Source organism: Pteropus vampyrus, unplaced genomic scaffold, assembly GCF_000151845.1.
Source record: "Pteropus vampyrus isolate Shadow unplaced genomic scaffold, Pvam_2.0 Scaffold572, whole genome shotgun sequence".
In the NCBI taxonomy this organism is placed as follows: domain Eukaryota; kingdom Metazoa; phylum Chordata; class Mammalia; order Chiroptera; family Pteropodidae; genus Pteropus; species Pteropus vampyrus.
This window is the reverse complement of record NW_011889353.1, coordinates 312,151-338,635: the sequence shown is the minus strand read 5'-3', so window position 1 is coordinate 338,635 and position 26,485 is coordinate 312,151. Positions and strand designations below refer to the sequence as shown.

The following is a 26,485-nucleotide window of genomic DNA, read 5'->3' as shown; positions in this document are numbered from 1 at the left end:
TTATGTGTTTATTTATATGTATATATTAAATGAGCATTCTAAATCCTGGTTTCCAAATTCTAAGTGAAAAAACTGTATCTGTGTCAAGAATAAGTTGAAAAAAAAATTTTAACGCAAAATGAAAATACCTTTGCAAGTCTTCTACAATCAAATCCAACACAGTTCTCATAATCAGAAGTGCAGTTGGTGAAGCAAGGTCACACAATTGAACACAAATACGCCGTAACATATGTTGAATGGGCTGGCAGGTTGTGCCAGAGAAAGAGCGAACTATTTCTTGGAGCAACTTTGCTTGAACATGAAGGTGCATGCTCCACAATTTTCGGGTGTTGAGTGCCACTGATATATCATGTGGCTCAATAACCTGTTAAAAAAGTATAATGTGTGTGTTCGTAGATTTTTTAAATATTTATTTATAGTCACAAAAACTTCAGGAAGAACTGTTATGAAAAGAACATCTTGAGTGCATGCTTAAAACATTTAATCTTCTATTATACAATTAAACATTTGCTTCAATTCAATGCATCTAAAAAACTTATTGTTCTCAGGTTAGCAGTCAGTAGAAGAGCAGAGTCCATTGGTGAAGCAACCTAGTTAATGCAAATGCTAACACATGATAAAGAAAAAAGATTTAAAAATAACAAAAGTACAAGTGTACATAACAGCATAATAAAATTCACATTAACAAAAATTCATTTAAAATGTTACCCCCATATTTTCTTAATGACCAACTTGCTTCAGTTTTATCTCACCCTCATCCAGTTATTTTATGTCTTTTCTAGGGGAAGGGAATGAGGGTTGTTTTTGTTTTTAACAAAATCACTGGCTTTTTAAAAAGTGTTACTGCCGTCATTTATAAGATGCATGTTATATGGAAGTGATACCTGAGTTGTTTGCATAGGCAATGGTAGAGGCAGCAGCTCTGAAAGGAGTATGAGTCCAGAAAAAAATCCTTCAGGAACCTTCAAGATTGAAGAAAGAACTTCTTTTAACATTAAAGACCAAGTATTATTGGCTAGAGTCTCTTCTGAGATTGTGAGTTTTTCATTAACTCCTTGTGTAAAAGTCAGTAAGATATCAATGATATCATTCTGAATTTTCTGTTCATCACTATCCAAACGACCTGAGAGAGGGATAGAGCACAGGAGCATGTGTAAAGTCACAAGTGCTGAAGGAACACGCATATCCTTAAACTCAAAGGATCCACCTCTCAGGAGTTCCGTTAACATAGTTTTAAGGAGAGTGAGTGTGCAGCGAGCCATTGAAATAGTAGTAACTCTGTGAAGGGTAGTCCCCATGTTGACATGGAGCCTCCAAGGTTGAGTCAGAATACTGTTCAGTTTTTGCAGAACTCGAATAAAGGTGTCCATTCCTTCAGCAGAAAAAAGCTGAATAACAGCAAGATTCCATTTCAGATCTTTCTGTTGACCTGTACATAGGATAAGAGGAAAAGTAAAACTAATTACTTTTACGTTAATAATCAGTTAATATTTCTGAATATTTTATGTAATAAATGATATTTATACTAGGATTAAAAAATTTTAGTTTTAAAAGTACATTACCTTCAACAGAGGGTGGTGGGCATGCCACACTGCAGAGAACACGCAAAGCAGTGGTAAGGCCCACTCCTTCTGGGGTCATCAAATTATCGATATTCTTTAAAAATAAAAATGAACAGAAAGTTTAATTTCTTGGTACCTATAAGATTAAGAGAAAATTCCAGCAACAGCATTAGTTAAAAATAAGTTTCAAGTACTTACATCATTTTAAAGTTCTTAAGTAATTTAAAATACAAATAAGGCTAATAAAGTTTATAGAGGTATTTAATCTTTGGTATATGTTGTACCATATATGATATTATGTAAATAAAATGAATTAAGTGCAAAGTACAAGTATATTAAAAAGCACTGACTAAAACAGAGGTAACATACAGATATGTTACCTTTTTGTATATATTTTCTATACATCTTCTTTCCCAAAAATGAACCAATGACTGATTTTACAAAGCCTTGTACATAATAAAACTCTTTTAAAAATTGAGGAAGCAACAGGGAATGTTTTAGCACTACATAACATACAGTTTTTTAAAAATGCAGATACCAGAGGAGTCTAGTTATAATGGCCAGTAGGGGCATGGCTAAAGGAAAAAGAAATACAGTTGCCTCTGTCCTTAGCACCTACCCATGCTATGTTTCCTGGCAACAGTTATGTTTAAATTGCTTTGTTTTTGTAGTTTCCACACAAGACATAACAAGACATAACATTTTATTTATTTTTTTTATTTATTATTATTTATGCCTACAGCACCTGGTATTCCTAGGTGGTCTCCCATCCAAGTACTAACGAGGCCTGACCCTGCTTAGCTTCCGAGATCCGACATCAGGCTTGTTCAAGGTAGCATGGCCATAGACCATGGACCGTGACTCCACTGGAGCGCGAACCAAGGATCTTCTGCGTGTAAAGCAGACATGCTAACCACTACACTACAGAACCATGTCCAAGACATAACATTTTAAAATGTTACTATTTCAGCTTCTAAACCTCAGAGGTGAAACAAAAATAAAGTAATTCCTTTCCCTCATAGTTTCCCACCTAAGATTATCTTTTACTCTAATTTCTTTTTCCACGCTACCTTTCAATAGTTCCAGAAATTACATAAGGCAGCAGGGAACCAGAGTGAAGTTTCAGTCTTTGACCAAGAGTTTATAGTACATCTTGGAATAAGAATCACTTATAATAACCACATTTAATAGGATAAGAATTTACATAAAAATTGAAACTCTTTTAATCACAGCATGTAATTCAAATATCTAGAACTAAATTTCTTATTGGTTAAATACTTTTACCCAAGCCATATGATATTTACTGGACACCTTATATATTCTCCTGACCATGAACAAGTACCCTGAACGTATGACCACCTAAATTTACAGAACACTAATGTATTTCTGCTAAATTAAAAACTGAATGTAATAAAAACCTACAGATGTCAACTTGTGGCACAGGTAAGGAATACATATGATGGGCACTATATGAGGCAAAAGTATTTTCAGAAGAGATGGCGTAAACATAGAAGATAAGGACAGACAAGTCAATGAAGAAAACTCTGAAGCAAATAAACCCAAATAGTACTCTGTTGCAGGGTTAGAATAACAATGGATTAAACAATAATTACATATATTACTTTAATAACACTCATTTCAACTTCAAGACTAAGATGGTTTACACACACACAGACTATGTGTATAAGTATATATGTATATATATATACACACACACACACACATATATCATTTGCTAAATGAAAAAAGATAATTCGAGATCCTTTCTGTCCTTTTAGCTTGACATTTTTATGCATCTATGAGCACCTTTAGCCCTTTCTCCTATGCTTGCACACTGTATTAAGGAGTAAAAAAAAAATTTTTTAACTTTCAAAACTAACAATGCAATGATTTTAATCGATTTTTCATTATAAATTACTTGAATTGTATATAAATTTTTCAACTGTAATGTTATTAATTTTATGGTTTTCAACTTTTATAAATTACTTTGATTGTAGATTTGACTATCCCAAATTAACAAAACTAGAACTAGTCCCCACTCCAATTATCTGGAACTGACTCCACCAAGTTTCACCTAAAAATTTTGAGGGAAATTCTTTTCCACTAAAGTTTAACTGAAACAATTATGTGTTACATTATCACAGCATTTAACTTTAAAATATTTTTGTAAATACCATCAAAATGGTAGATGATATTTTCCAATTTGAGAGAAAAACATAGGATGGAATCTGGTAGTAGAAAGCATTATAGTACACAGGGCTGTGTGCACATATATACACACAATGTATATACACAATCACACACTCATCTTCATCCATGTACCAATCTGTATCCACAAAGTCAAATAAATCAGGTAGTACTCATAACAATTACTGCATTATCTACACAAGTGACTGAATGCAGTATTATAATATACTACCACATAGTTCAGAAAATCAGGCACTTTTAAGTTTTACTTACCTGTTTAACATATTCAATTAGGTTTGGGATGCAGTTAATTTCAAATCTAAGGTTTTTGAGAGGTTCAAGCCACTTGCCAAGTTCTTAAAAACAAAAAGAGTAATTTATAACGTAATATTTTTAAATAAAAGCCTTTTATAACAAAGGAAGTTAAAGGTATTCTTTTCCAAAGAAAAACATTATCAGATCCATACTGATTTCAACAATCTAAATTTCACACAGGGATGAACTTACATCTAATCCTTTAAAAAAAGCTTTAAAAGGAAATGTAAGTGCCCTACTACAGCGGTCCCCAACCTTTTTGGCACCAGGGACTGGTGCTCCTATGAGAATCTAATGTCTGATGATCTGAGGTGGAGCTGAGGCGGTGATGCTAACACTGGGGAACAGCTGCAAACACAGATGAAGCTTCGCCGCTCACCTCCTGCTATGCAGCCCAGTTACTAAGAGGCCATGGTACTGGTCCGCAGCCCAGGGGTTGGGGACCCCAGCCCTACTACTATACTGGTAGAAATAAGAAGTGACCACTCTTAGCATTTTGTTTCTGAAAACTTACAATGTTTATATCCTTAAACAGGACTATCTAATTAAACTGAATTTTTATGCAACATTAAAAAACTTTATAAAACTGACTTCTTATAAACTCATAACAGTGTTTATTTACCTAATGCTATCACTGCTTCCCACACTCTAAAAAAAGTACACACAAAATATTTTAATGTCTAACAGGATCAAACCTCTGGGGAAATATTTACTAAGTGCCTTTCCCTTAACATTATTTTTAAATTCTGTCATTTTCCTAATTTGCCTTTATGAAATTAAAAGTATACTATCGTCCCAAAATAATAATAGCAAACTTTGTTTATAAAACAAACACTAATGAAATAAACTTACCACAACTAAACTCAAAAAGTCTCCGAGAAGCTATGGTATAACACTTATATTTATACCAAATATGTTTTTTAAAGCATTCTAATACAAAAAGTGATATACCAGTTCCAGACACTTTATAGGAATGACTAAAAGAAACTGAAAATGGTACTAATGTTTTCCTTAGTTCTACACTCCTGCATGAGGAATTACAACTGTATATAACTATTTTTCTTATGTATTTTTAAATTAACTTTCATATATACAGAATATATTGTTCAAATGAAAAACATAAATAATATAACAAATACAAGTGTGTCCATTGTCCAGAATACGTAGTTAAGTATTAATAATACCTTTAAAGATGATGCATGCCCTTTATAAAGGCATACTTTAGGATAAAATATTTCCAGTATGCAAGGTGAGTTTACTACCCAACTTTTACTCGTGGTATCACACATAAAATTTAGAATTAAAAAGAAAAGCCATATGCTATTTACAATATTTACTCAATGTTTTCAAATTTTCTATTTAGTAAAATGAGAAAGCCGAGAACCAAAATAAAATGATAAAAAATTATAATTAGATACCTTAAACTTTTCAAGACTGCCAACATAAGGTTTGCCATAAACTTCAACATATTTATATGCTTTAGAATATGATGTTTATATTATTCTTCACTTTTAAGAAGAGCACATATTGTTAACCACAAATGGAGGATTTCTAAGTTATACTTAGAAATACACAAACTATACACAAAACTGAACTTTTGAGTTTGTCTTCAAACTATTTCTTTCATTTTGATTAGAAATTTCGACCAACCACCAATTTCCATGACTTTCCAGAAAAAGGAAGGTACTTTCAACAATTTCCTAAAAATCTTTTTAAGAACACCACATAAAATACCTTCATAAAAGGTACTTTCAGGAAGTGAAAAACGGAGTATTACTAGGTATATCAAAATATGATAAAGGACTAATGATACATATTCAAAAGCTTTTTCCTTCACATATCAGAAATGCTTAAAATAACTTCAAGTACCATACCTTGCAATTTAGCATTATTTTCATCTGCTTTACAAAGCTTCAAGAGAGATGCTGCATGCTGTTCTAGCATTTGGACATCACTGGAAGACTGAACCACCACCAAAATAAGTATGCATGCATAATTATAAGCTACTGACTTCTTAGACTTGGAATCACTGAAACAAAATAAGGTTTTAAAGTTTTTGGTACAAAAACAATTTTTAGGAATAATTTTAAACATTTTCTACTTGATTTTAGAGACCAAGGAATTTTACAATGAAACCTAACTTCCTGAAGACAAGAAATCAGATTTTAAAGAAAAGTTCATCTCAATACACCCAAAAACATTACTTAAAAATATATAAACAAAGCACATTTATCACAATAGAAAGTGAAGTTCTATTAAGAACTAAGATCAGAAGAACAATGAAATATTAACAAGTATACTTCGTTAGCAATTAAAGATTATGAAGTACACTTCACTGGTCTCCTTTAAAATGTCTGTCCACTCTGGATAAATATCAACAAGTGTGATGAATCAATCTACTGCCATCATCACTCATTATTCCACTCCAGAACTGTTAAGACACAGCTAGACATGGAAACCACTGCTTGCCTTTTATAAGTTCCCTAAAAGACCATGACTCAAGGAGTCATATCAAGACCCCACTGTGAGACCAGTTACCTGGATGCCACTGCTTTGCGTGACACGAGCTAGGAAAAGCATGTTTCTCTTCTCATAAACTAAAACCTTCTGCCCTACTGGACAGGCTTTTGAAGACTATTCTCATTCTCAATTCCCCCCAATAGTCAAAGCACTTCTGAAACTAAAGCACCATGAATGTTTAGAAGGCAGAAGATAGCAAGATAGTCCTCACTACTCATAAGGTGTATATTCCTGTGTCTTAGGATTCCCCTCCACACAAATCAGTAGTACTACAGTTGCAATCTTTTGTCAACACCACAGGGAAACAGAAAGAAGCTGCTAAAAGACCCACTTCATTGCTTTATAGCCACATCTTACATTTGAGATGTCATTCTGTCATTCTAATCTTTAAATTAACATGTTATGTTATGCAAAAAATTATATATAGTTTTTCCTTTCAAAGCAAAACCTTCTTTTAAGAACCTAGCCCATTAGTGATGTAGTTTTCCAATATAATAGAAAATTTAAGGAGTAAATAGAAAATTACCCTAAGGCTTCTTTGGAATAATACTCCATTAGAGTAATAAGACTTTGGAGATTTTTCTCAAGACTGAAAACATGGCCAACAGCTGATCTTCCCACAGGATTAAAAGTAATCAAATAAAGATTGTGAAGAGTTCCCAAGAGATCCGAATGGTCAGTTTCTTCACTGGCTGTACAACGCTGAAAATGGCTGAACAGTTCTGTAATACACTGCAATGTTTGGGTTGAGTCCTGTAGCCACAAGGCAAATGCATCATCAATAACGCCATCAGATGGGAGACCTTCCTCCTCATCTTGATCATAAAGGTGACACAAAGCTCGGATCAACAAATTTGTTGCTTCATATTCCGACATAAAAAACAGAAGACCCTTTTGCGACTGTGCAAGAAACTTTAAGACATCTTTTGTGGCTTGCAGTACACCAGGGTGGGCACTTGTTACTGGAATTGACAGAAGCAAGGTAACCAACTCCAAGAAGTGGTGACTGTGAAGATACCTGCGGAAAAATTAATTGCTATATGTCAAGTCAGCGCAAAACATTCTTTATTTACTCAATGGTCATTAGACAGGAGCAGTAAAAATTTTAATGGCCATAATCTTTACCTTCAGCAAAACAGCGCTTTAACTAAAAATAATGTAAGAAGCAAATCTTCTCTCCACTGGGCCAAACAAAGTGAAAGTTTGTCCTAGTTAGCATTTAACAGATGTTGAATAAATAACTGTTGACGAGTTTTCTCTTTCCAGGATCAACCCTGATTTTAAAGTCTTTCCGGGCTACTTTATCAAATGCTGCTTTTTCACCATGGTCCTAATTTACCCATGGCATATCTGATTTAATGTATCCAGGAAAAATATAGGACATACACTATAGAAAATGTATAGCATATTCGGATTTATTCTAGATAGTATATGTGAATTAGTAACTCTAGAAAAAAATTTTTCAAATTATCAATTTTTAGCATTTGACTAATTAATACTATCATACTCATCATTTTTTTAATCAAATCCAAGAACCATTTTTTAGTATACATAGTTTTAGTAAAAATTACTTACAGGCAAATGCCAAAAAAAAGGTCTCAAAAATTAAAACAAAATCTATTGTGGATGCTGATCCTAATAATGGCAAAACTGTATTAACAAATAACTAGAGAGTTAGATGGTAGAAACAAGTGCTAAAAGAACCTTAAAGATATCCTTAACCAAGATGTAAAATTAAGTTAGTAAAATATAAAGTTTACTTGCAATGTATTTATTAGACGGATAAGGTACAAAGAGGTTCACACAGAAAAGCTCTCTCCTTCCTATGCCATCCTCTTGTACCACCATCCTAGAAGCAATTCAGAAGCTTCTCATTTACTCTTGCTCATAGACATGCTTAATAAGCATTGTTGTAGATTATTACTATCTTTAACTTAAGCTGCTATTACTATTTTAAATACTAACAAAATATAGCTTACCCACAGTAACATACTTCTCATTTCACTATTTTAAAATCTCAAATATCCTTACAGATATGCATTATCTACAGATAAAATCAATCATAAAATTGCCTCCAATGATTTGTGAAATATATTTCCCAAAACCAAAAATGTCTTACCTAAAGAGAACAGGATATGGATCATCCCTCTCTGGAGGTCCAGTAATACGTGCCATGGTTGGGAAAGACTTAACAGGAGGTTGGATCATTGTATGAGGTGCAGTTTCCATTAAATGGAAGATTTCTTCTAGGAGGTTAATAAGCTTTTCTATTTCCCCTTCACTGATATTTGAGGATTCCAAAAGATCCATATCCATTGAAGTCTCAACCTCATTTTCATATTCTGGGTTTGTTCTTTCAAGCCCAGTTTCTGTGTCATGATCGGGTTCACTGTGGTTAGGAACAGATGAAGTCTTCTCTGCTAAATGGTCACCAAGTCTTTTAATCTCTGACAAGACTTCATAGAAATGGCACTTCTGAAGGATAGCTGAACCAGCAGTGACAACCCTCACAGTCTGATCTAAAAGTATGAGCTCCAAAAGTTTTTGATAGCCACTTTTTTCACTTTGTCTACCTCTTAAAAAAGCTTCCATTCCTTCTGTCATACTAATGACACTGTCCAAAGCTTTAAAAGCATTTAATTTAAGGGAAGATGAGACATGATCAGCAAACAGGAGCTCAAATAATCTGTTGATCACTCCTGCTTGTAGCAGTCCCATGACTCCCTGAGCTCCACATTCTGCTAGTGAGGACACTAATTTGGTCCCAGCTTTGAGCTGTCTGACATTTAAGGCAATGGGTTGGCGAAGGGCTACTTGTAAATTTAAAGCTTGCATGGTCCAGTCTACTAACTGGACAAGAGAGTCTTGTTTTGTGTTTTTCAATTGCAAATAACTTAGTCCTTTTATTATTAAGCTTGGAATTTCTTCTAAAGCTGTTACCCATTTTGCACCTCTATCTTCCTTATATAAATCTAACAGTTCAGTTAACTTCACTGAGGCTTCTACTGCCCCTGAATTTTCTTTATCTGGACCTTGATCCTTCAGTCTACTGATTTCAATTTCAAAAGTAGTCTTGTATGGACAGCTGAAGTACAAAAGTGGTACAAGCTCCCTGTCATACGGATCATATGTCATAGGAGGAACTGAAGCTAAGTCTTCAGCAGTGTATTCAACATCAAAGTTTGGATACTTAAATGTTTCACGTTCCAAGTCAGCAATTCCATCTTCATCACTGGAAATTTGTTCATAACCATCATCTCCTGAAAATTAGTTTAAATAATATTTGAATATTACATTATTGATGTTTAATGCAAAAAAATCGAGTTAATCAAATTTAATAGTATGGCAAAAAATAAGAATAATTTCCTCAACAAAATTAACTTCTGTCCCAACATATTAACAATTACCAACACTTATAATTTTTAATAAAATTAAAGAGAAACTTAATCAGCAAAGTCTTCTATTATAGCTTTATACCTGACTATGCTACAGGTATCTTTTCTTCAAAGAAATAAAATTAGAAATTAACTACCCTCATTCTCTCATCTTCTCTACAAAAATGTCCTCTAATTAAGAAAAGAGCCTGCCTTAAACCTAACTATTTGTCAGTTAAATAAAATAAATCTAAAAAGGAATACTTGATAATCTGGGAATGGGGGAAGCTAAAAAAGAATATCACTCAACCTAATTATATTTTGTCAAAGAGCCTCTGTGATACTGAAATATCTCTCACTCACCTTCACTATTTCAGAAAAATCCAAGGCAGATTATGTCATTTTTGCATAAATACTTTAACATTACATGACATTTCTTGGACAAATTAAGAGTCAAATAGCTTGAATATCTTTCACTTTTTCCTTCCAAAAGAAGCAAAACCTAATTAAAGAACTGCACCACCCTATCACATATCACGGTATTGATATTTTTTCTCCCTGAGCTTCTAAAAATAATGTAGCTTCTAGCTAAAATATCCAGGTGGCAGACATCTTTAGGAATTCCACCCAGCTCACACCACTCCTTACTCTGAAAACAGCCCACCAAATTCTTAAGTCACCATATATCTGCTGCGTGATTCTGCTTCCCTGGCCAAAGCTGATGGTATCAAAGGGCAACTGATATCCTAGCAAGCCAAAAGAATCTCTCTCCCAGGAAACTGGAAATGGAACTGAGATACAGCCAAGTAAGCTGGTTGATTAAAAAGAGATTAAAGCTGTGGGATGAATAGAGAAATAGTTACTTGATAAAAAATAAACTAGCAACATAAAGCAAAGATAGAAATTCCACTTCAGGTCAAGTCTTAAGGCCCAGTTACATTCCAACCCTTGGGTTTCTCAAAAGCCTATCTTCGTTATAAATCCCTCTGCATTGCTCAAAGCTACATCAGGTTAGGTTCTAGAACTTAAAACCAAAAAGTTCTAGCTAATATAATCCACCTTCACCTTCTTCATCATCTTCACCTTCTTCCTCTTCATCCTCCTCCTCCTCTTCAGGGATACTGTCCACTGTATGTCGATCATCCTCATCCTCATCCTCTTCTTCCTCTACATCTACATCATCTTCATCATCATCTCCTTCTTCTTGCTGTTCCTCTTCTACTTCTCCTTCATCAGAATATTGACCTTCCTGGGGAACAGAATTCCGATCAGGAGAAATGGGCTCAAAGTAATCTTCTCTATGAGGAACATCCTCTTCCTTGTCATCAGACACTGAAAAAATGAGTTTTAAGACACAGATTACTTTTTAAATTTACTTTTCAATTACAGTTGACATATTAGTTTCAAGTACACAACATAGTGATTAGACATTTACATACCTTGCGAAGGGAGTACCCTGACATGTCTAGCATCCGTCTGACACCAAATATGGTTATTACAATATTAATAACTATATTCCCTATGCTGTACTTTACAACCCCATGACTGTTCTTATAACTGACAATTGGTACACTAAATCTTCACCTTTTTCACCTAGTCCCCTATTTTGCAAACATCAATTTGTTCTCTGTATCTATGAGTTTGTTTTGTCTGTTCATTTATTGTTTTTTAGATTCTACATATAAGTGAAATTATATAGTATTTTTCTCTCTCTCTCTGACTGATTTCACTTAGCACAACCAACTCTAGGTCCACTCATGTCCCAAATGTTAAGATTTCATCCTTTTTAATGGCTGAGTAATATTCCATTGTGTATATGTACAACCTCTTCTTTATTCATTCATCTAGGTTGCTTCCATATCTTGGCTATTGTAAATAATGTTGCAAGTGAACAGGCATACATCTTTTCAAATTAGTGTTTTGAAGTTCTTCAGAAAAATATCCAGAAGTGGAACTGTTGGGTCCATAAGGTAGTTCTATTTTTAATTTTTTGAAGAACCTTCATACTGTTTTCCACAGTGCCTGCACTGATTTACAATCCCACCAACAGTGCACAAGGGTTCCCTTTTTTCCACACCCTCATCAACACTTATTTGTTGATTTACTGATGATAGCCATTCTGACATGGGTGAGGTGCTATCTCACTGTGGTTTTAATCTGATGATTACTGATGTTGAGCAGCTTTTCAAATATCTATTGGCCATCTACAATGTATATCCTTTTTGGAGAAATGTCTATTTAGGTCCTCAAGGCACAGATTATTTTAATGGTTTAAATAACATGAGGCAGCAAGACTGAATACTGCAATTGATGACATTTTGAATGGTTTAGCTCATAAATGCCATTTTTTTAAAAAAATGTCTTTAGAAAATATTAAGATTATACACTGCACAACTTTATACGGTTAGAATTTACTATTTTATGTCCTAATACCATAAAATAGTCCTTTTCTTTCTCTCTATTAAGTAACTATGAAGACTTTTCTCTCTGCTAATACATACTGCTTATTTTCACTGGTACACTTCTGTACATATCACTATAGCACATTAACACTTTATTTTCAAAGCAGTGTTGGTACTGCATCAAAGGGATTTTTTAACAAGTTCACCTGCCAACAGAAAAACACAAAGAAATACTGCACAGGATAAAAAGGGGAGGAGCATGTATCAAGATTTGATTATCGGCATCTGATTTTCTTTCTCTAACCAAAAAGCACTATTAACATTAACAAGGGAGTTTAAAATCTAGTGCTTTTATATGTACCTGGCAAAGGCAAGGGATCATCATCATCATCATCAGGTGGAGGGGGTCCTGGTGGAGTTCTTGGTCCCCTTGGCTGTGGTCTTGGAGGGCTTCCATTAAACTGATCTTCTTTCTCCCCATCAGCTACAGTTTTATTAGACAAAAAAAGAACTTTCAAATTATTAAAGTATAGAGAAATGAATGCATGATAAAAATGCTGATTATCATTTGAGTTTTTCATCTTCAGGATTTATTAACTTTTCCTTCTGCTATCCAACAGAAATTTGGCTAATTTATTTATATTAGGGAAAGTCAGAATTACTGACCTCCCATATACCAAAGTATAATGTATATACTCTTGGGCATTATCCCAGAGACATGAACTTATTTTCCTGCAGGAAAGTGTACACAAATGCTCGTAACACCTTTATATGCAACAATCAAAACTGAAAACTAAATGTCCTTCAATAATTGAACAGTTAAATAGACTATGATACATTCATAATATGTAATACTAATCCACAATAAAAAGAATGAATTATTGACACTTGCAGCAAAGTGGATGAACTTCAAATTAATTATGCTGAATGAAAAAAGCCAATCTCAAAAAGATACCTACTGCATAAACCCATTTATGTAATATTCAGGAAATGATATAAAGATATAAATGATATAAAGATAAATTATATAAATGATACAGAGATAAAAAACAACTTAGTGGTTGCCCTAGATTAGAGATAGGTGCAATGGGTATGGCTATAAAGAGGTAACATCAGGGAATCTTGTGATGGTAATCAAATATTTTGATGGTGGTGATTATTAAAGGCTAGACATGATATAAAATTACAGAGAGCCACACACTCACACAAACACAGAAGTGCATGTAGAACTGGTGAAATCTCGACAAGCTCAGCAGACTTTACCAATGCCAATTTTCTTGTTTTGATATTGTACTACAGTTGTAAAAGATATTAACACTGGGGGAAGCTAGGAGAAAGTACAGGGAACTTCCTGGTACACTTCTCTGAAACCTCTTATAAATCTATAATTACATCAAAACAAAAAGTTAAAAACATGCATGCATACAATTCATAAGCTTAAGTGTCCATTTTAAAACAACCCGATAAATTTAGCAAAATTTACTATATATGTCAGATACTATGGTAAGACTACAGGCAATAGAAAAGATCAAGGAAACTACAAGCTCATTCTTTGAAAAGATAAGCAAAATGGACAAGGCTTTAGCTAGACCCACCAAGAAAAAAGAGAGAATTCAAATAAATAAAATCAGAAATAAAAGAGGAAATGTTATTCCTGATACCACAGAAACACGAAGGATCATAAAAGACTACTATGAAAAATTATACAGCAACACACTAAACGACCCAGAAAAAAAGGACAAATTTATAGAAACATACAACCCACCAAGAATGAAATATGATGAAACAGAAAATCCAAACAGACCAAATACTAGAGTAAGGAAATTGAATCAGTAATCAAAAACCTCCCAACAAACTATAGTCCGGAACCAAATGGCTTCACTAACAAATATTCAAAGAATTAATACCAATCCTTCTCAAACTCTGCCAAAAAAATAGAAGAGAAGAAAACCTTTCTAAACTCATGTTAACAAACCAAATTCGACAATATATTAAATGGATCATATACAATGATCAAATGGGATTTCTTCTGGAGATGAAAGGATGGTTCAACATCCTCAAATCAGTCAACGTGATACGACTTTAACAAAAGGATAAAAATCATATAATCATTTCAATAGACACAGAAAAAGCATTTGACAAAATTCAGCATCCATTTATGATAAAAAACGCTCAACAAAATAGGTATAGAAAGAACGTACCTCAACACTATAAAGGCCATATATGACAAGCCCACAGCTCACATCATACTTGACAGCGAAAAGCTGAAAGCTTTTTCTCTAAGATAAGGAATAAGAGAAGGATACAGACTCTCGTCACTTTTATTCAACACAGTACTGAAAGTCCTAGCCAGAGCAATAAGGCAAGAAAAAGAAATAAAAGGCCTCCAAATTGGAAAGGAAGAAGTAAAACTGTCACTGTTTGCAGGTAACATAATTATATAAAAACTCTGAAGTCTCCATCAAAAAACTGTTAGAACTAATAAACAAGTTCAATAAATTGGGAGGATACAAAAATCAACATGCAAAAATCAACTAGGTTTCTACACAAAAAGAATACCTAAAAATAAACTTAACCAAGGAGGTGAAGGGCCTGTACACTGAAAACTACAAGACATTAACGAAAGAAATTGAAGACGACACAAAAAATGGAAAGATATTCTGTGCTCACGAACTGGACGAATTAATATTGTTAAAATGTTCATACCACCCAAAGCCATCTATAGACTCAAAGCAATCCCTATGAAAATTCCAATGGCATTTTTCACAGAAATACAACAAGCAATCCAAAAATTTGTGTAGAACTACAAAACACCCAGAATAGCCAAACCAATCTTAAGAAGAACAAAGCTAGAGGCATCACATTCTCTGATTTCAAACTATATTATGAAGTTATAATAATTAAAAACAGTATGCTGACCTAAAAACAGATATATAGATCAATGAAATAAAGCCCAGAAATAAACTCACACATAAATGGTCAATTAATTTACAACAAAAGAGCCAAGAATATAAGATGGAAAAGTACAGTGTCCTCAATAAATAGTGCTGGGAAAACTGGACAGCCACATGCAAAAGAATGAAACTGTATACCACTATCATACACCATACACAAAAATTAACTCAAAATAAAGAATTAAATGTTAAGACCTGAAACCCTGAAACTCCTAAAAGAAAACAATAGGTGGTAATAAGGTCTTGGCAATGATTTTTTTTAATCTGACACCAAAGCAAAAGCAACAAAGCAAAAATGAACAAGCAGGACTATATCAAATTAAAAAGCTCCCGCACATCAACAACATGAAAAGGCAATCAACTGAATGGGAGAAATTATTTTCAAATCATATATCTGATAAGGAACTAAAATCCAAAAATATAGAGCTCATATAACTCAAAAGCAAAAAAAAACCCCCCAAAAAAAACATTAAAAAATGGGCAGAAAATCTGAATAGATATCTTTCCAAAGAGGACACACAAATGTTCAATAGACATATGAAAAGATGTTCACCAACACTAATCATCAAGGAAATGCAAAACAAAACCACAATGAGATATCCTCTCACACTTGTTAGAATGGCTACTATCAAAAAGACTAGAAATAACAAGTGTTGGCAACAAAGTGGAGAAAAGGATGTGTACCATTCATGAGAATGTAAATTGGTAAAGCGCCCCTATCTAAAACGGTTAAGGAGGTTCCTTGAAAAATTAAGACTAGAACTACCATATGATGCAGCAATTCCTCTTCTGGGTATTTATTCAAAGAAAATGAAAACACTAACTTGAAAAGATATAGGCACTCCCATGTTCATTGCAGTACTTTTCATAACAGCCAAGACACAGAAACATTTAATTGTCCATCGACAGATGAATAAAGAAACTGTGGTATATCTACACAATGGAATATTATTCAGCCATAAAAAAAGAATGAAATCTTTCCATTTGCAATAACAAGGACGGATAGTGAGGGCACTTTGTAAGTGAAATCAGTCAGAGTCAAATACTGTATGATCTCTCTTATATGAAAAAAATAATTTTTAACCAAGCTTATAAAGACAACAGATTGGTGGTTGTCAGATTTGGGGGTAGGGATCAGTGGTAGGGGAAATGAGTGACCTCTCTTTTTTTTTTTTTTTTAGTTTAAAGAAATTTTATTTAAAAAAAAAGACTAGAGATGCAAATATAAAACATACTCACTGTCTACAGGAGCTCACAGTCTGATTAAAAAGAAAAATGAGCACAGAAGAATAAAGGATTAAAAGAAAAAGTGTAAGATGAACTGTGTTTAGCAGGTAAAACTTAAGAGCTTACAATACAGTGTGTGACCACCATCAGAGACAGAGCTCACACACCACACTACTACATTAATATTGAGAAACAAAGGCCATTTTATTTGTGCTCATAAAATGCTAATTGTAAAGCAAAAGATTTTTCCCTAGTGACCTCAATTATAATTTCAAAATGTATTTCTGAATCTCATTTCAACAGATTACAGTAATACTGGAGTAGGGAAACAAACTCTGAGAAACATGAGTCCAGCTGCCCGCTTTATACAAGCATTGAAGTTTACTGGAGTTCTCATTTTTCTTATCTCCAGTTAATGAGTAAAAGGTTCTCAAAAACAGGAAAATCTGCATTAGCTAAGATTTAGACATCTGAACAAATTTGAAATGTACTCCTGAAAAAAGATGCCATTAACATAAGTATTCCAAAAAAAAAAAAAATACCAAACTTACTGCTTATTCTTCAATTCTCTGAGATAATTTTGATAGCAAACCATGAATAACCACTGGATTACATTAGCATTTGCATATTTAAATTTTAAAAATCGGGTCAATTTAAAAAGCATTCTAGCAAAGTAGAAGAAAATGTAACCACTTCAACTTAAAAAGAAACACTTATAGGAAAGAATGGGAAACTGACAGATATCTTGTCATCTTAAGCAAGGTTCAAAAGTTTACTTTTTCCTGCTATAATGAACTGATAAAAGCAAATCTGAAATTCTCACCATGTTTTGGATTCCTTTTCAAACTTGGCTGTGGCTGAGGAGGTGGTGGAGGTGGAGGTGGTGGTGGTGGAGAGTCTCGGTCATGACTTATCACTCTATCCACTGATCCATATATTGCCAGTGTCAGACAGTTGTACCAGCCTCTTAGCACCAAACCATCCGTATTCACCTGATTTTTGAGTGGAAAATATCTTTCAAATTAATGTTTTAATATGGCAGAAGTAAACTGATATCAAATTACTTTGTGATTTAACTAAAGTCTTTACAAGTATGCTGAAAATGCAAAGGTCAATACTGGTGGAAATTCACCCAGAGACACAGCTTTTAGATGGCCTTACAGAGTTATCACACTTAACTTGTCTCAAGTTTAAACCTATCTCCCCATCCTTTATGTCAACCCAAGTTTAAACCTATCTCCCCATCCTTTATGTCAACCCTATTCAAAAAGCATAATCAGATTCCCAACCAAGAGATGAGAAATGAGAATGAAATTAAGTGGGAGCTACTGCCGATTAATGAATTAAACCCCAATAGTTACATGTGTCATGGAGGTGCAAAAAAGTACAAATTGTGCCCAATATCAAGATTTATAAAGTCGAAAAAATTGTACAGCATTCTTTTTACATGTCCAACTCAAACATGCAGGTATATTTTATGTGCCCACATTGTATTTTAAAAGGGTAACCAGAAGCATTAAACAAATTGTTTTTGCAAAGAAACTTTCTCCTAAAAAGATCAAAGACTTCATCACTGTCATTAACCCTCAATATTTCTTTAAAAAATAAAAATAACAATTGTTTCAGAACTTATCTATATTGATTCTTCTATCTTCGCAATAACTGTGAAAGGTAGTCAAAACAAATATTATCAACAAATAAGAAAATCAAGTCTACAGCCATGCTACCCTGAACAAGCCCGATCCTGTCTGATCTCAGAAGCTAAGCAGGGTCAGGCCTGGTTAATTCTTGGATGGGAGACCACCTAGGAAGACCAGGTGCTGTAGGCATAAAAAATAAAAATAAAAAAATAAGGGATTGTAAGCTGACAAGGTCCTTGCAATCTGTGAGGTCAACCAAGAGTTGCCTCACCTTAAAAAAAATAATAAAGAAAAAAGAAAAAAGGAAAATCAGAGTGTCAGTAGAATCTGGACTAGAAACCAAAGAAAGCCCCTGACTTCTTAGCTGTCTTTCTACTCTACCATGTTAGGTAAAGATGAAGTAATAAGTGGTAATGGATCCCCTTCCAGAGCGATGATAAGGAAGAAAGAAATTATTCTCCTTGTTAACTCTAGCAAACTTTAGTAAAGGGAAAATGAGGGACAAAAAGAAAGGCTCAAAGACTATGCCCAGGGACTGATGGACTCCAAATAGAAATCTCTTTGGAAGGAAAATCAAAAGATAAGGAAGATCATTTTTAGTCCAAACAGGATGCAGAGAATTAAATACTCATCCTCCACCAAAAACAAAGAGCAGGCTAAGTAGTTTCATACTAAATCACAATTATTTTTGGATTTCAGATCTTTTATGACTCAGAACTTCTAGAACAAGTTGAAAACTGACTTCCACAATTACCTTTGAGTTGGGTCTAAAGATGATGGAAGTATTCTCATCATATTCCAGGCTGCCAAAAGAGTAGGAATAAATACACAGGTTCAGATATTGAACATCACAGTTCATGAAGTCTTTCTAGAGTCAAATATTTTAATAAAATCATGCTAAATTTTTGTTTTGATTTAATAAAGTACAAAGTTTGGGTTTAATGTGTTCCCTGCAAAATGTTATCAAAAAAAGTATAAAACAAACTCTCCAGAGAGTCTGATATAATTGATTTGGAGTGACTGTAGGTATCAAGATTCTTTTTTAAACCAGCCCCCCGCGCCCCTTGCAGGTAATTCTAATGTACAGCAAGAGTAGAGAACAATAGTATAAGAAAATCTTCGAAAAATATATTATATTGGGACCAAAATTTTAAAAAGCACCTATTTTTATCAAGTAGGTACTGACATTAAAAATTCTATAATATTAAAAATCAACTGCTTCAGATAATCTAGGTTTGCTTCATTTAAAATAAGGTTAAATTATTGACATAATAACAAATGAGTGAAGAACAAATGAAAGAATAAGCAAAATCTAAAAATACTATGAATAGCAATATCCTGACAGGGATAGAAATTTTTCCATTTTTAAGCTGTCTTTTAAATCTTTTATTTTATAAATGAATTCTAAGTAAACCCATTTAATGGTCAATTATTTTGCAGATATCAAAACACCTAACACGTGTTAAATAATCCAAAAAGGTTATCTATTAACAAAATTCTCATTTTATAAAATATGATTATGGAATTTTAAATTATGCAGTAGTGTGATATAGAAGACATAGACAAAATATTAGCTTTCAATGTGTTCATATAGTTTTTAAAAACTGAAAAGCAATCTTTTCCAAATTAGGATATTAGAAAATCATGTGATCTATATAAGAAATGCATACAACCATAAAAAGCAAAATATGGCTAATGTTTCAGACATTAAAATTTTTATTTTGTAAATAAACTACATCTTAGGAGCTGGACATTTCTTTAATATTGCCAACTGATAAAATTAAACTCTGAGTTCTTGGGTCTACCACTGTATATATACTCTTTCTCCTATCTAAAGAATAAAAAGGTTTCCTTACTGACTTATGAGTTTCTGGTAAAATCACCTAGTAGGTACATACCTTCCCAATCTATCGAAAACTGGGGCACTTGGTTTGCTTACATTGTTAAAGAATAAGTCTAATTGAAATGTGTGTGGAGATGTCTCCCTGTGAATGAAACAAAGTTGAAATGTCAGCCTTTGCAATAAACAGTTCCTAAATTAAAACAAAAAAAATAAATACATCAATTCTAGAACTAAGATACAACGCTCCTAAGGTTCAATAACAAAAAACATACAGTTCATTGTAATATTTTCTGTCATTTTATTCATATCTAATTCTCAAGTGGCCAACTATTCACTTTGACTATTCTTGAAAAAATTTTAATCATCAAGTATCTTTTGCCTGCTACTTGGACCATTCTAAAACATCTAAATATTTTTAAATTTTAATGTATTTTAAAGGCAAATTCGAATTAATTGTGACCAAATTTTATAATTCTTTATATTATTTTTTTCTTTAGCACAAAGAATCAGAAGTTGCATAATTACAATTGACTTCAACTTAATCCACATTAATACAAAACTATAATAATTTTAGCATCAGAGCCCTGAATTATAACTTAAAACCTAAATTAAAATTTGTATAGTAAAGAAATCTAACTATGGGAGGTGAACGCACAATGTAAACATATAAATGCCTTACTGTTAAAATGTACAGCTGAAACTTACTGGATTTCGTTAACCAATGTCACCATAAAAAAAAATAAAAATTAATAAAATAAATAAAAATTTGTATAGCAGTGATTTATATAAATTTTTTTTTGGTAGATTTATATAGTGAAACCTATTCAAATTTGCACTGGAATGAAATCTTGCTACACTTGACATATATTTCACCCTTAGCTGAAATTCCTTAGGCTCAATTAAAATCTTGATTTTAAACACTCCAGGCTTTGTTGTTTATTTACAAAAAGTCCAAATGGTAAAAAGTATAATGCCCAAAATATTATCATAGAGGTTCCTTCATGCACCTCTGGTAGATGTACAAACAAGTGTAATCATTCTGAAAGACAACATGACAATAAAATTCAGGAGACTGACAAAATGTTCACACTAGTTGATCCATAAATACTTTTTTCTATAAAGTATGTCTATGGAAACACTGATATACAAAGATTTTTTTCAAAAGGATATTCATTATACTATTATTTGTAATTTGACAACTAAAAACCCACATGAGGAACTATCCAAATAAATTATAGTATAGTCACTCAGATTATGCAGCCATTAGAAATCATATTTTCAAATAAAACTGAATGATGCGAAAGTACTCCTGACATAATGTTAAATGAAATAAAGGAATACACAAAACAGTATACAATTGGGTCAGAAAAGTATTTTACTTTATCTGAATTCAACTATATGTGCTCAACAACTCTAGTCTCTTCCTCCTATCCTTCCTCTTCAAACTAGACCCTGACTTCCAAAATCTCAAAAAAAGAGGAAAGGGCTGAAATGCCACTTCTTTACTTTTGAGGTACCAAAGACTCAGGTCCTAGTCACTGAAAAGCAATTTAAAGAATCAATGTTAATTTGACTGCACTAGACTTTCATCTTAAAATTTGCTGACTCAAACCTAACCTTGCATAAGGTATCATATTTACAAAAAATAACTAAATATATATACAAACACATATATATTTAAAAACACAATGCATCAAATGTTAGGATTCTCAGGACGGAGAGATTATAGGGATTTCAATTTTACCTATATAGTTCTGAATTTGATAATGAGAAAAACTTGTAAAGTATGTTACACAAATATCCTCTGATCTCTAACATTACTTTCAACTTTGAAATGTCAGGCTTCCTGACAGCTTACATTTGTGTTACTGAATGAATTATTTTACCGTTCTGTAACATATTATGTATAGAGTTGTTTCTAATAATTTCATATTTAGAATTATTAAAACATGAACAGCCATTTACTCCCAAGAATGGCTAAGAAAAAGATGAGATAAAAAGAGGGAAAATGTAACAAATATTCTTAACATATTTCAGCTACTGGTAGAGATCTATTTGGCCTGCTGCAGTAGCTAGCCTCAAAAATGGCCCCCAAAGATCCCTACTAAAGGGTGTTCACACCCTTGTGCAGTTCCCTCTCATATTGTACAAATAGAATATGTAATCAACAAAATATAGTAAAAGCAACAGTATGTCATTTCTGATATTAAATTATAAAACACACTGACTATGGCTTCCTTTTTGGGCATGCATTCTCATTCTTGGATCACTCATTCTGGGGGAACCCATACTGTGATATGAGAGGGAACTAAACACTACATAGAGAGGATCTCCTGGCAATAGACTGAAGTCTCCTGCCAACAGCCACGTGAGTGAGTTTCTAAGCAAATTCTCCAACCCAGGTCAAATCTGAGACTGCAGCTGGCCACATATCTTGACTACAATCTAATGAGGGAACTTAAGCCAGCTAAAATGCTCCTAGGTTCCTGACCCTCAGAAATAGTGTGAGATAATAAATGTTTTACTGTTTTAGGCTGCTAAATTCGCTGTAATTTGTTATGCAGCTATAGATAACTAATAGACCTTTCTTGACCAAAAGCAGTACAATAGAGAAGAATGCTGGATATATTAAAATTACTCCATCTTTCCCATTCTATACAAATCTGCCTTTATAGAAAAGTAGAAAGTATAAGAACACATGAGTTTTTATTTCCTTAAACATGGAAAAAAGAAGTCAACCATAATGATCTTATTATAAACATTAATTAAACATTCTTATTGCTTTTATACTTGTTTTACTTTTGAATGAACTAAAGACATTTGAAGATTTTACATATACTTCTGCAAATAACCAACTACTTTTAACAATCATGAAGAAATGATCCCTCAAATTCAAATCTGTACCATAAACTCACCATTTAGTAGCTGGTTTAACTCTTTCACACAATAGAAAATGAGCTATCACATCATGCCCATAATGAAATATGGATTATATAGAAAACCTAGAGACAATTTACAATGTTACATAACATAACCTTAACTGAATAAAGTTTTAGGGTTTGTTTTTTTTACTTACAAAATATTACCTTAAAAATCTGCATTTGAGAATACGTTTCTAGGACAATCTTTAGTCAAACATACTGTTACAAAGAAAGTTGACTTACCCATATGCTCTACTGTCAGGTAGGCTGCTATGGGCTCTTACTCCAGGGGGTATGACTCGGACTTCATTGATATAAACCACACATGGAAAACGAACCACATCTATATGAGAACTTTGCTTAAAAAAAAAAAAAGCAGGGAGTGGGGGGAAGGAGACATACTGTAAGCAAAACATTTTGTCTATTCAAAATTTACTATTCAAAATCATCAATTTGTTCCACAATACCACAAATAATCTTAAAATAAATTCCATATCATTAAAACAGAGCTATTACATAATTTACAATGACGTATAAATCACTCTTTTTAAAAATAATTGATGATAAAATGTACTTAGTTAAATCTCTCCATTTGTAGAATAACATTGCTTCCTTGATGATGTTTTGCTTAGGCCAATACAGACCCAGAATCCCTTACTGGAAACCTCTAAAGCCAGATGCCTTTTAAATCCTGACATTTTAGATTTTTAATAAGATAATATGATACAAATACTGCAGAGTACTTTAGCACCCACAGTGGCTTTTGGGGCAGTACTTCGTAATCAAAACATTAATATCTCTGCAGTCACATGTATAATCATTCACACTAAATAAAGAGATTGGGGTTAGAGGGCTGGAAGAATGAGGTGAAGGGTTAAAGAAGTACAAATTAGTAGTTGATAGATGGTCACAGGGATGGGGAGCATGGCATAGGGATTGCAGTCAGCATTAATGTAATGGCTATGTGGAGAGCCAGAGGAGAGAAATAGCAATAATGGAGATTGTTTTATAAACTATATAAATGTCTAACCAATGCACTATAAACCTGAAACTAATAAAATAAAATTAAAAAAAGATATTGTAACTACCTTCATGTCAGTTCTGAATAGTTGATATAAACTCTCTGAATTTAATTTTTATTTTTCAATTAGAGTTGACATTCAATATTAGTTTCAGTTGTACAGTATAGTGGATAGACATTTATATAATTTACAAAGTGACCTCCCCAATTAGTCTAGTACCCACCTGGCACTAAACAGTTATTACAATATTATTGACTATATTCCCTATGCTATATTTCACATTCCTGTGACTATTTTGAACTACCAAGTTGTACTTCTTAATCCCGTCACCATTTTCACCCAGCCACCCAAACTCCCTCCCATCTGGCAATCACCAATTTGTTCTCTGTATCTATGAGTCTGTTTTAATTTTGTTTCTTCGTTTACTTTGTTTCTTAGATTCCACCTATAACTGATATCATATGGTATTTGTCTTTCTCTGTCTGACTTATTTAACTTAGCATAATACACTCTAGGTCCATCCATGTCTTTGCAAATGTTTAAGATTTCATTTTTTTTAATGGCTGAGTAGTATTCTGTTTTATGTGTATATATATACATATATATGGGTGTGTATAATATATATATATTATACACACCCATATATATGTGTATATATATATATATATACATATACACACACACACACACATATATATATACTTCCTTACCTAATCGTCTACTGATGGGCAGTTAGCTTGCTTCCATACCTTGGCTATTGTAAACAGCACTGCTGTGAACATAGGGGTGCATATACCTTTTCAAATTAGCCCTTCGCCGAATTTAAAAAAGAAAAATCATTTGACACAGTATCAAACGAATAAAGCTCTTGTAATCGATAATTTAAAAACAAAATTTTCACACTGTTTTTGGATTATTTTACATCAACTTCTAGCAGTTCAGCCAACCATCATTACCTAGTGGTCAAAGTTCATAATGAGAAGAATGGTTCACATTATTTGTTTCTAGAAAGACCAAATCTTGTGTCTCTTTTGAAGTTGCAAAAAATATCATGCATATCAATAGACCAAAAGACTGTTCAAGTCAGTCTTTCCTAAAATGTGACAGAAAATTACTTCCCCATTTTGCATTTTAAACTCAGAGATTATAATTAAATGTATAGGTATAGAAATCTTACTATGTGTACTGTTCAAGTGTACTTGAAAATCTCAAAGATATAAATAAAACAGGACGAATGCAAAGTGAGTCTGATTGCTAGCTGTCTTCCAATACCCATTTTCTTTTTCCTGTAGAGAAATCTGAGTTGGACACAAGGGAGCTAAAGACTGGTATTTCAGACTCCTGGGAAGCCAGGGTGAACATGTGATTACTAAATTCTGGTCCGTGGGATAAAACGAATATGATGTAAGCAACTCTGGGTCATGTCCTTAAAGGAAAAGGTCAGACTTCAGAAACTCCTTCCACCTCTTCTTTCAATATTCTGCTACCTTTCTAGAACACTGAAGTTACGGTGTGCTATCTTGGACAATACAAACAATACCTACAAATGGCAGAGGAACAGTAAAGAAGAACCTAAAGCTACCCTATTAGCCCTAGAATACTTACAACCAGATAATTGAAAGAGAAAATCCTCTGTTATTTTGACTTTTTTTGACAGCAGTTCAACTTGTATCCTAATTATTACAAATACGCTGTAGGTATTCAACAAATATGACAATAGAGTTATATAAAAGGAATAAACATTTTGCCTCAAACTTTGGTGTTATGTTTCCTTCCTGTAAGGAACTCCTCTACTTAAAAAATCTACTAGAGTCATGTGTTGCTTAATGACGGGGACACATTCTGAGAAATCCGTCATTAGTTGACTGTACAAACACTTAGGGGCCATTATGGACTGAACATGAGATTGAATCAAGCATAAGAGAAAACAATGCAATCAAGACACAGGTAAACACAATATGTATGAAGCTGCTGCTGGTATAACACAGCATACTATTTTTCAGCAAACTTCCTTTTTTATAAGTAGAAAGAGTACACTTTAAAATAACAATAAAGAGTATAGTATAACAAATACATAAACCAGTAACACAGTCATTTATTATCATTACAAGAATTATGTACTGTATTTAACTATTAAGTGCTATACTTTTTATACGACTGGCAGCGCAGTAGGTTTACACTAGCGTCACCACAAACATATAATGTGTTGCACTAGGACGTTGTAACAGCTACAACGCTAGATAACAGGAATTTTTCAGCTTCATTATAATCTTATGGGACAATTGTCATATATCTAGTCTGTCACTGAACAAAAACATTGTTATGCAGCACATGACATACGCTCCTTTGCTTACATGGTTATAAAGTTGCATCAGTGTTTACAAATAAAGCTTAGAACCAAAGTTTATCAATTCTATCCTCCACTAATTAATGGTATTAGTAGCAGTTAGGGTACAGTCACTGTGGGCCTACTAAAATGAACTTAAGGTTCTACAAAATCTATTTTGTAAGTATTAGA

The 26,485-nt window shown here is 33.1% G+C and overlaps 1 protein-coding gene and 2 pseudogenes across 3 annotated transcripts in view; 1 reads left to right on the top strand and 2 right to left on the bottom strand.

The window, feature by feature from the left end:
• VIRMA (vir like m6A methyltransferase associated) overlaps window positions 1-26,485 on the bottom strand; it is a 55,176-nt gene that overhangs the window by 22,789 nt on the left and 5,902 nt on the right. For 2 of the 3 annotated variants that reach the window (XM_011384367.2, XM_023525580.1), the window contains exons 2-14: window positions 23,189-23,304; window positions 20,080-20,166; window positions 18,936-18,984; window positions 17,365-17,533; window positions 12,722-12,844; window positions 11,024-11,290; window positions 8,704-9,844; window positions 7,111-7,602; window positions 5,939-6,093; window positions 4,023-4,105; window positions 1,563-1,656; window positions 885-1,429; window positions 129-364 (exon numbers count right to left, since the gene is read on the bottom strand). In XM_011384367.2, coding sequence (XP_011382669.1) covers window positions 129-364; window positions 885-1,429; window positions 1,563-1,656; window positions 4,023-4,105; window positions 5,939-6,093; window positions 7,111-7,602; window positions 8,704-9,844; window positions 11,024-11,290; window positions 12,722-12,844; window positions 17,365-17,533; window positions 18,936-18,984; window positions 20,080-20,166; window positions 23,189-23,304 — 3,557 coding nt within the window. The remainder of the gene's footprint in view (window positions 1-128; window positions 365-884; window positions 1,430-1,562; window positions 1,657-4,022; window positions 4,106-5,938; window positions 6,094-7,110; window positions 7,603-8,703; window positions 9,845-11,023; window positions 11,291-12,721; window positions 12,845-17,364; window positions 17,534-18,935; window positions 18,985-20,079; window positions 20,167-23,188; window positions 23,305-26,485) is intronic. The other variant, XM_011384368.2, reaches the window with a different exon arrangement.
• Window positions 2,296-2,411, bottom strand: LOC111733542 (annotated as a pseudogene).
• On the top strand, window positions 18,252-18,370 carry LOC111733531 (annotated as a pseudogene).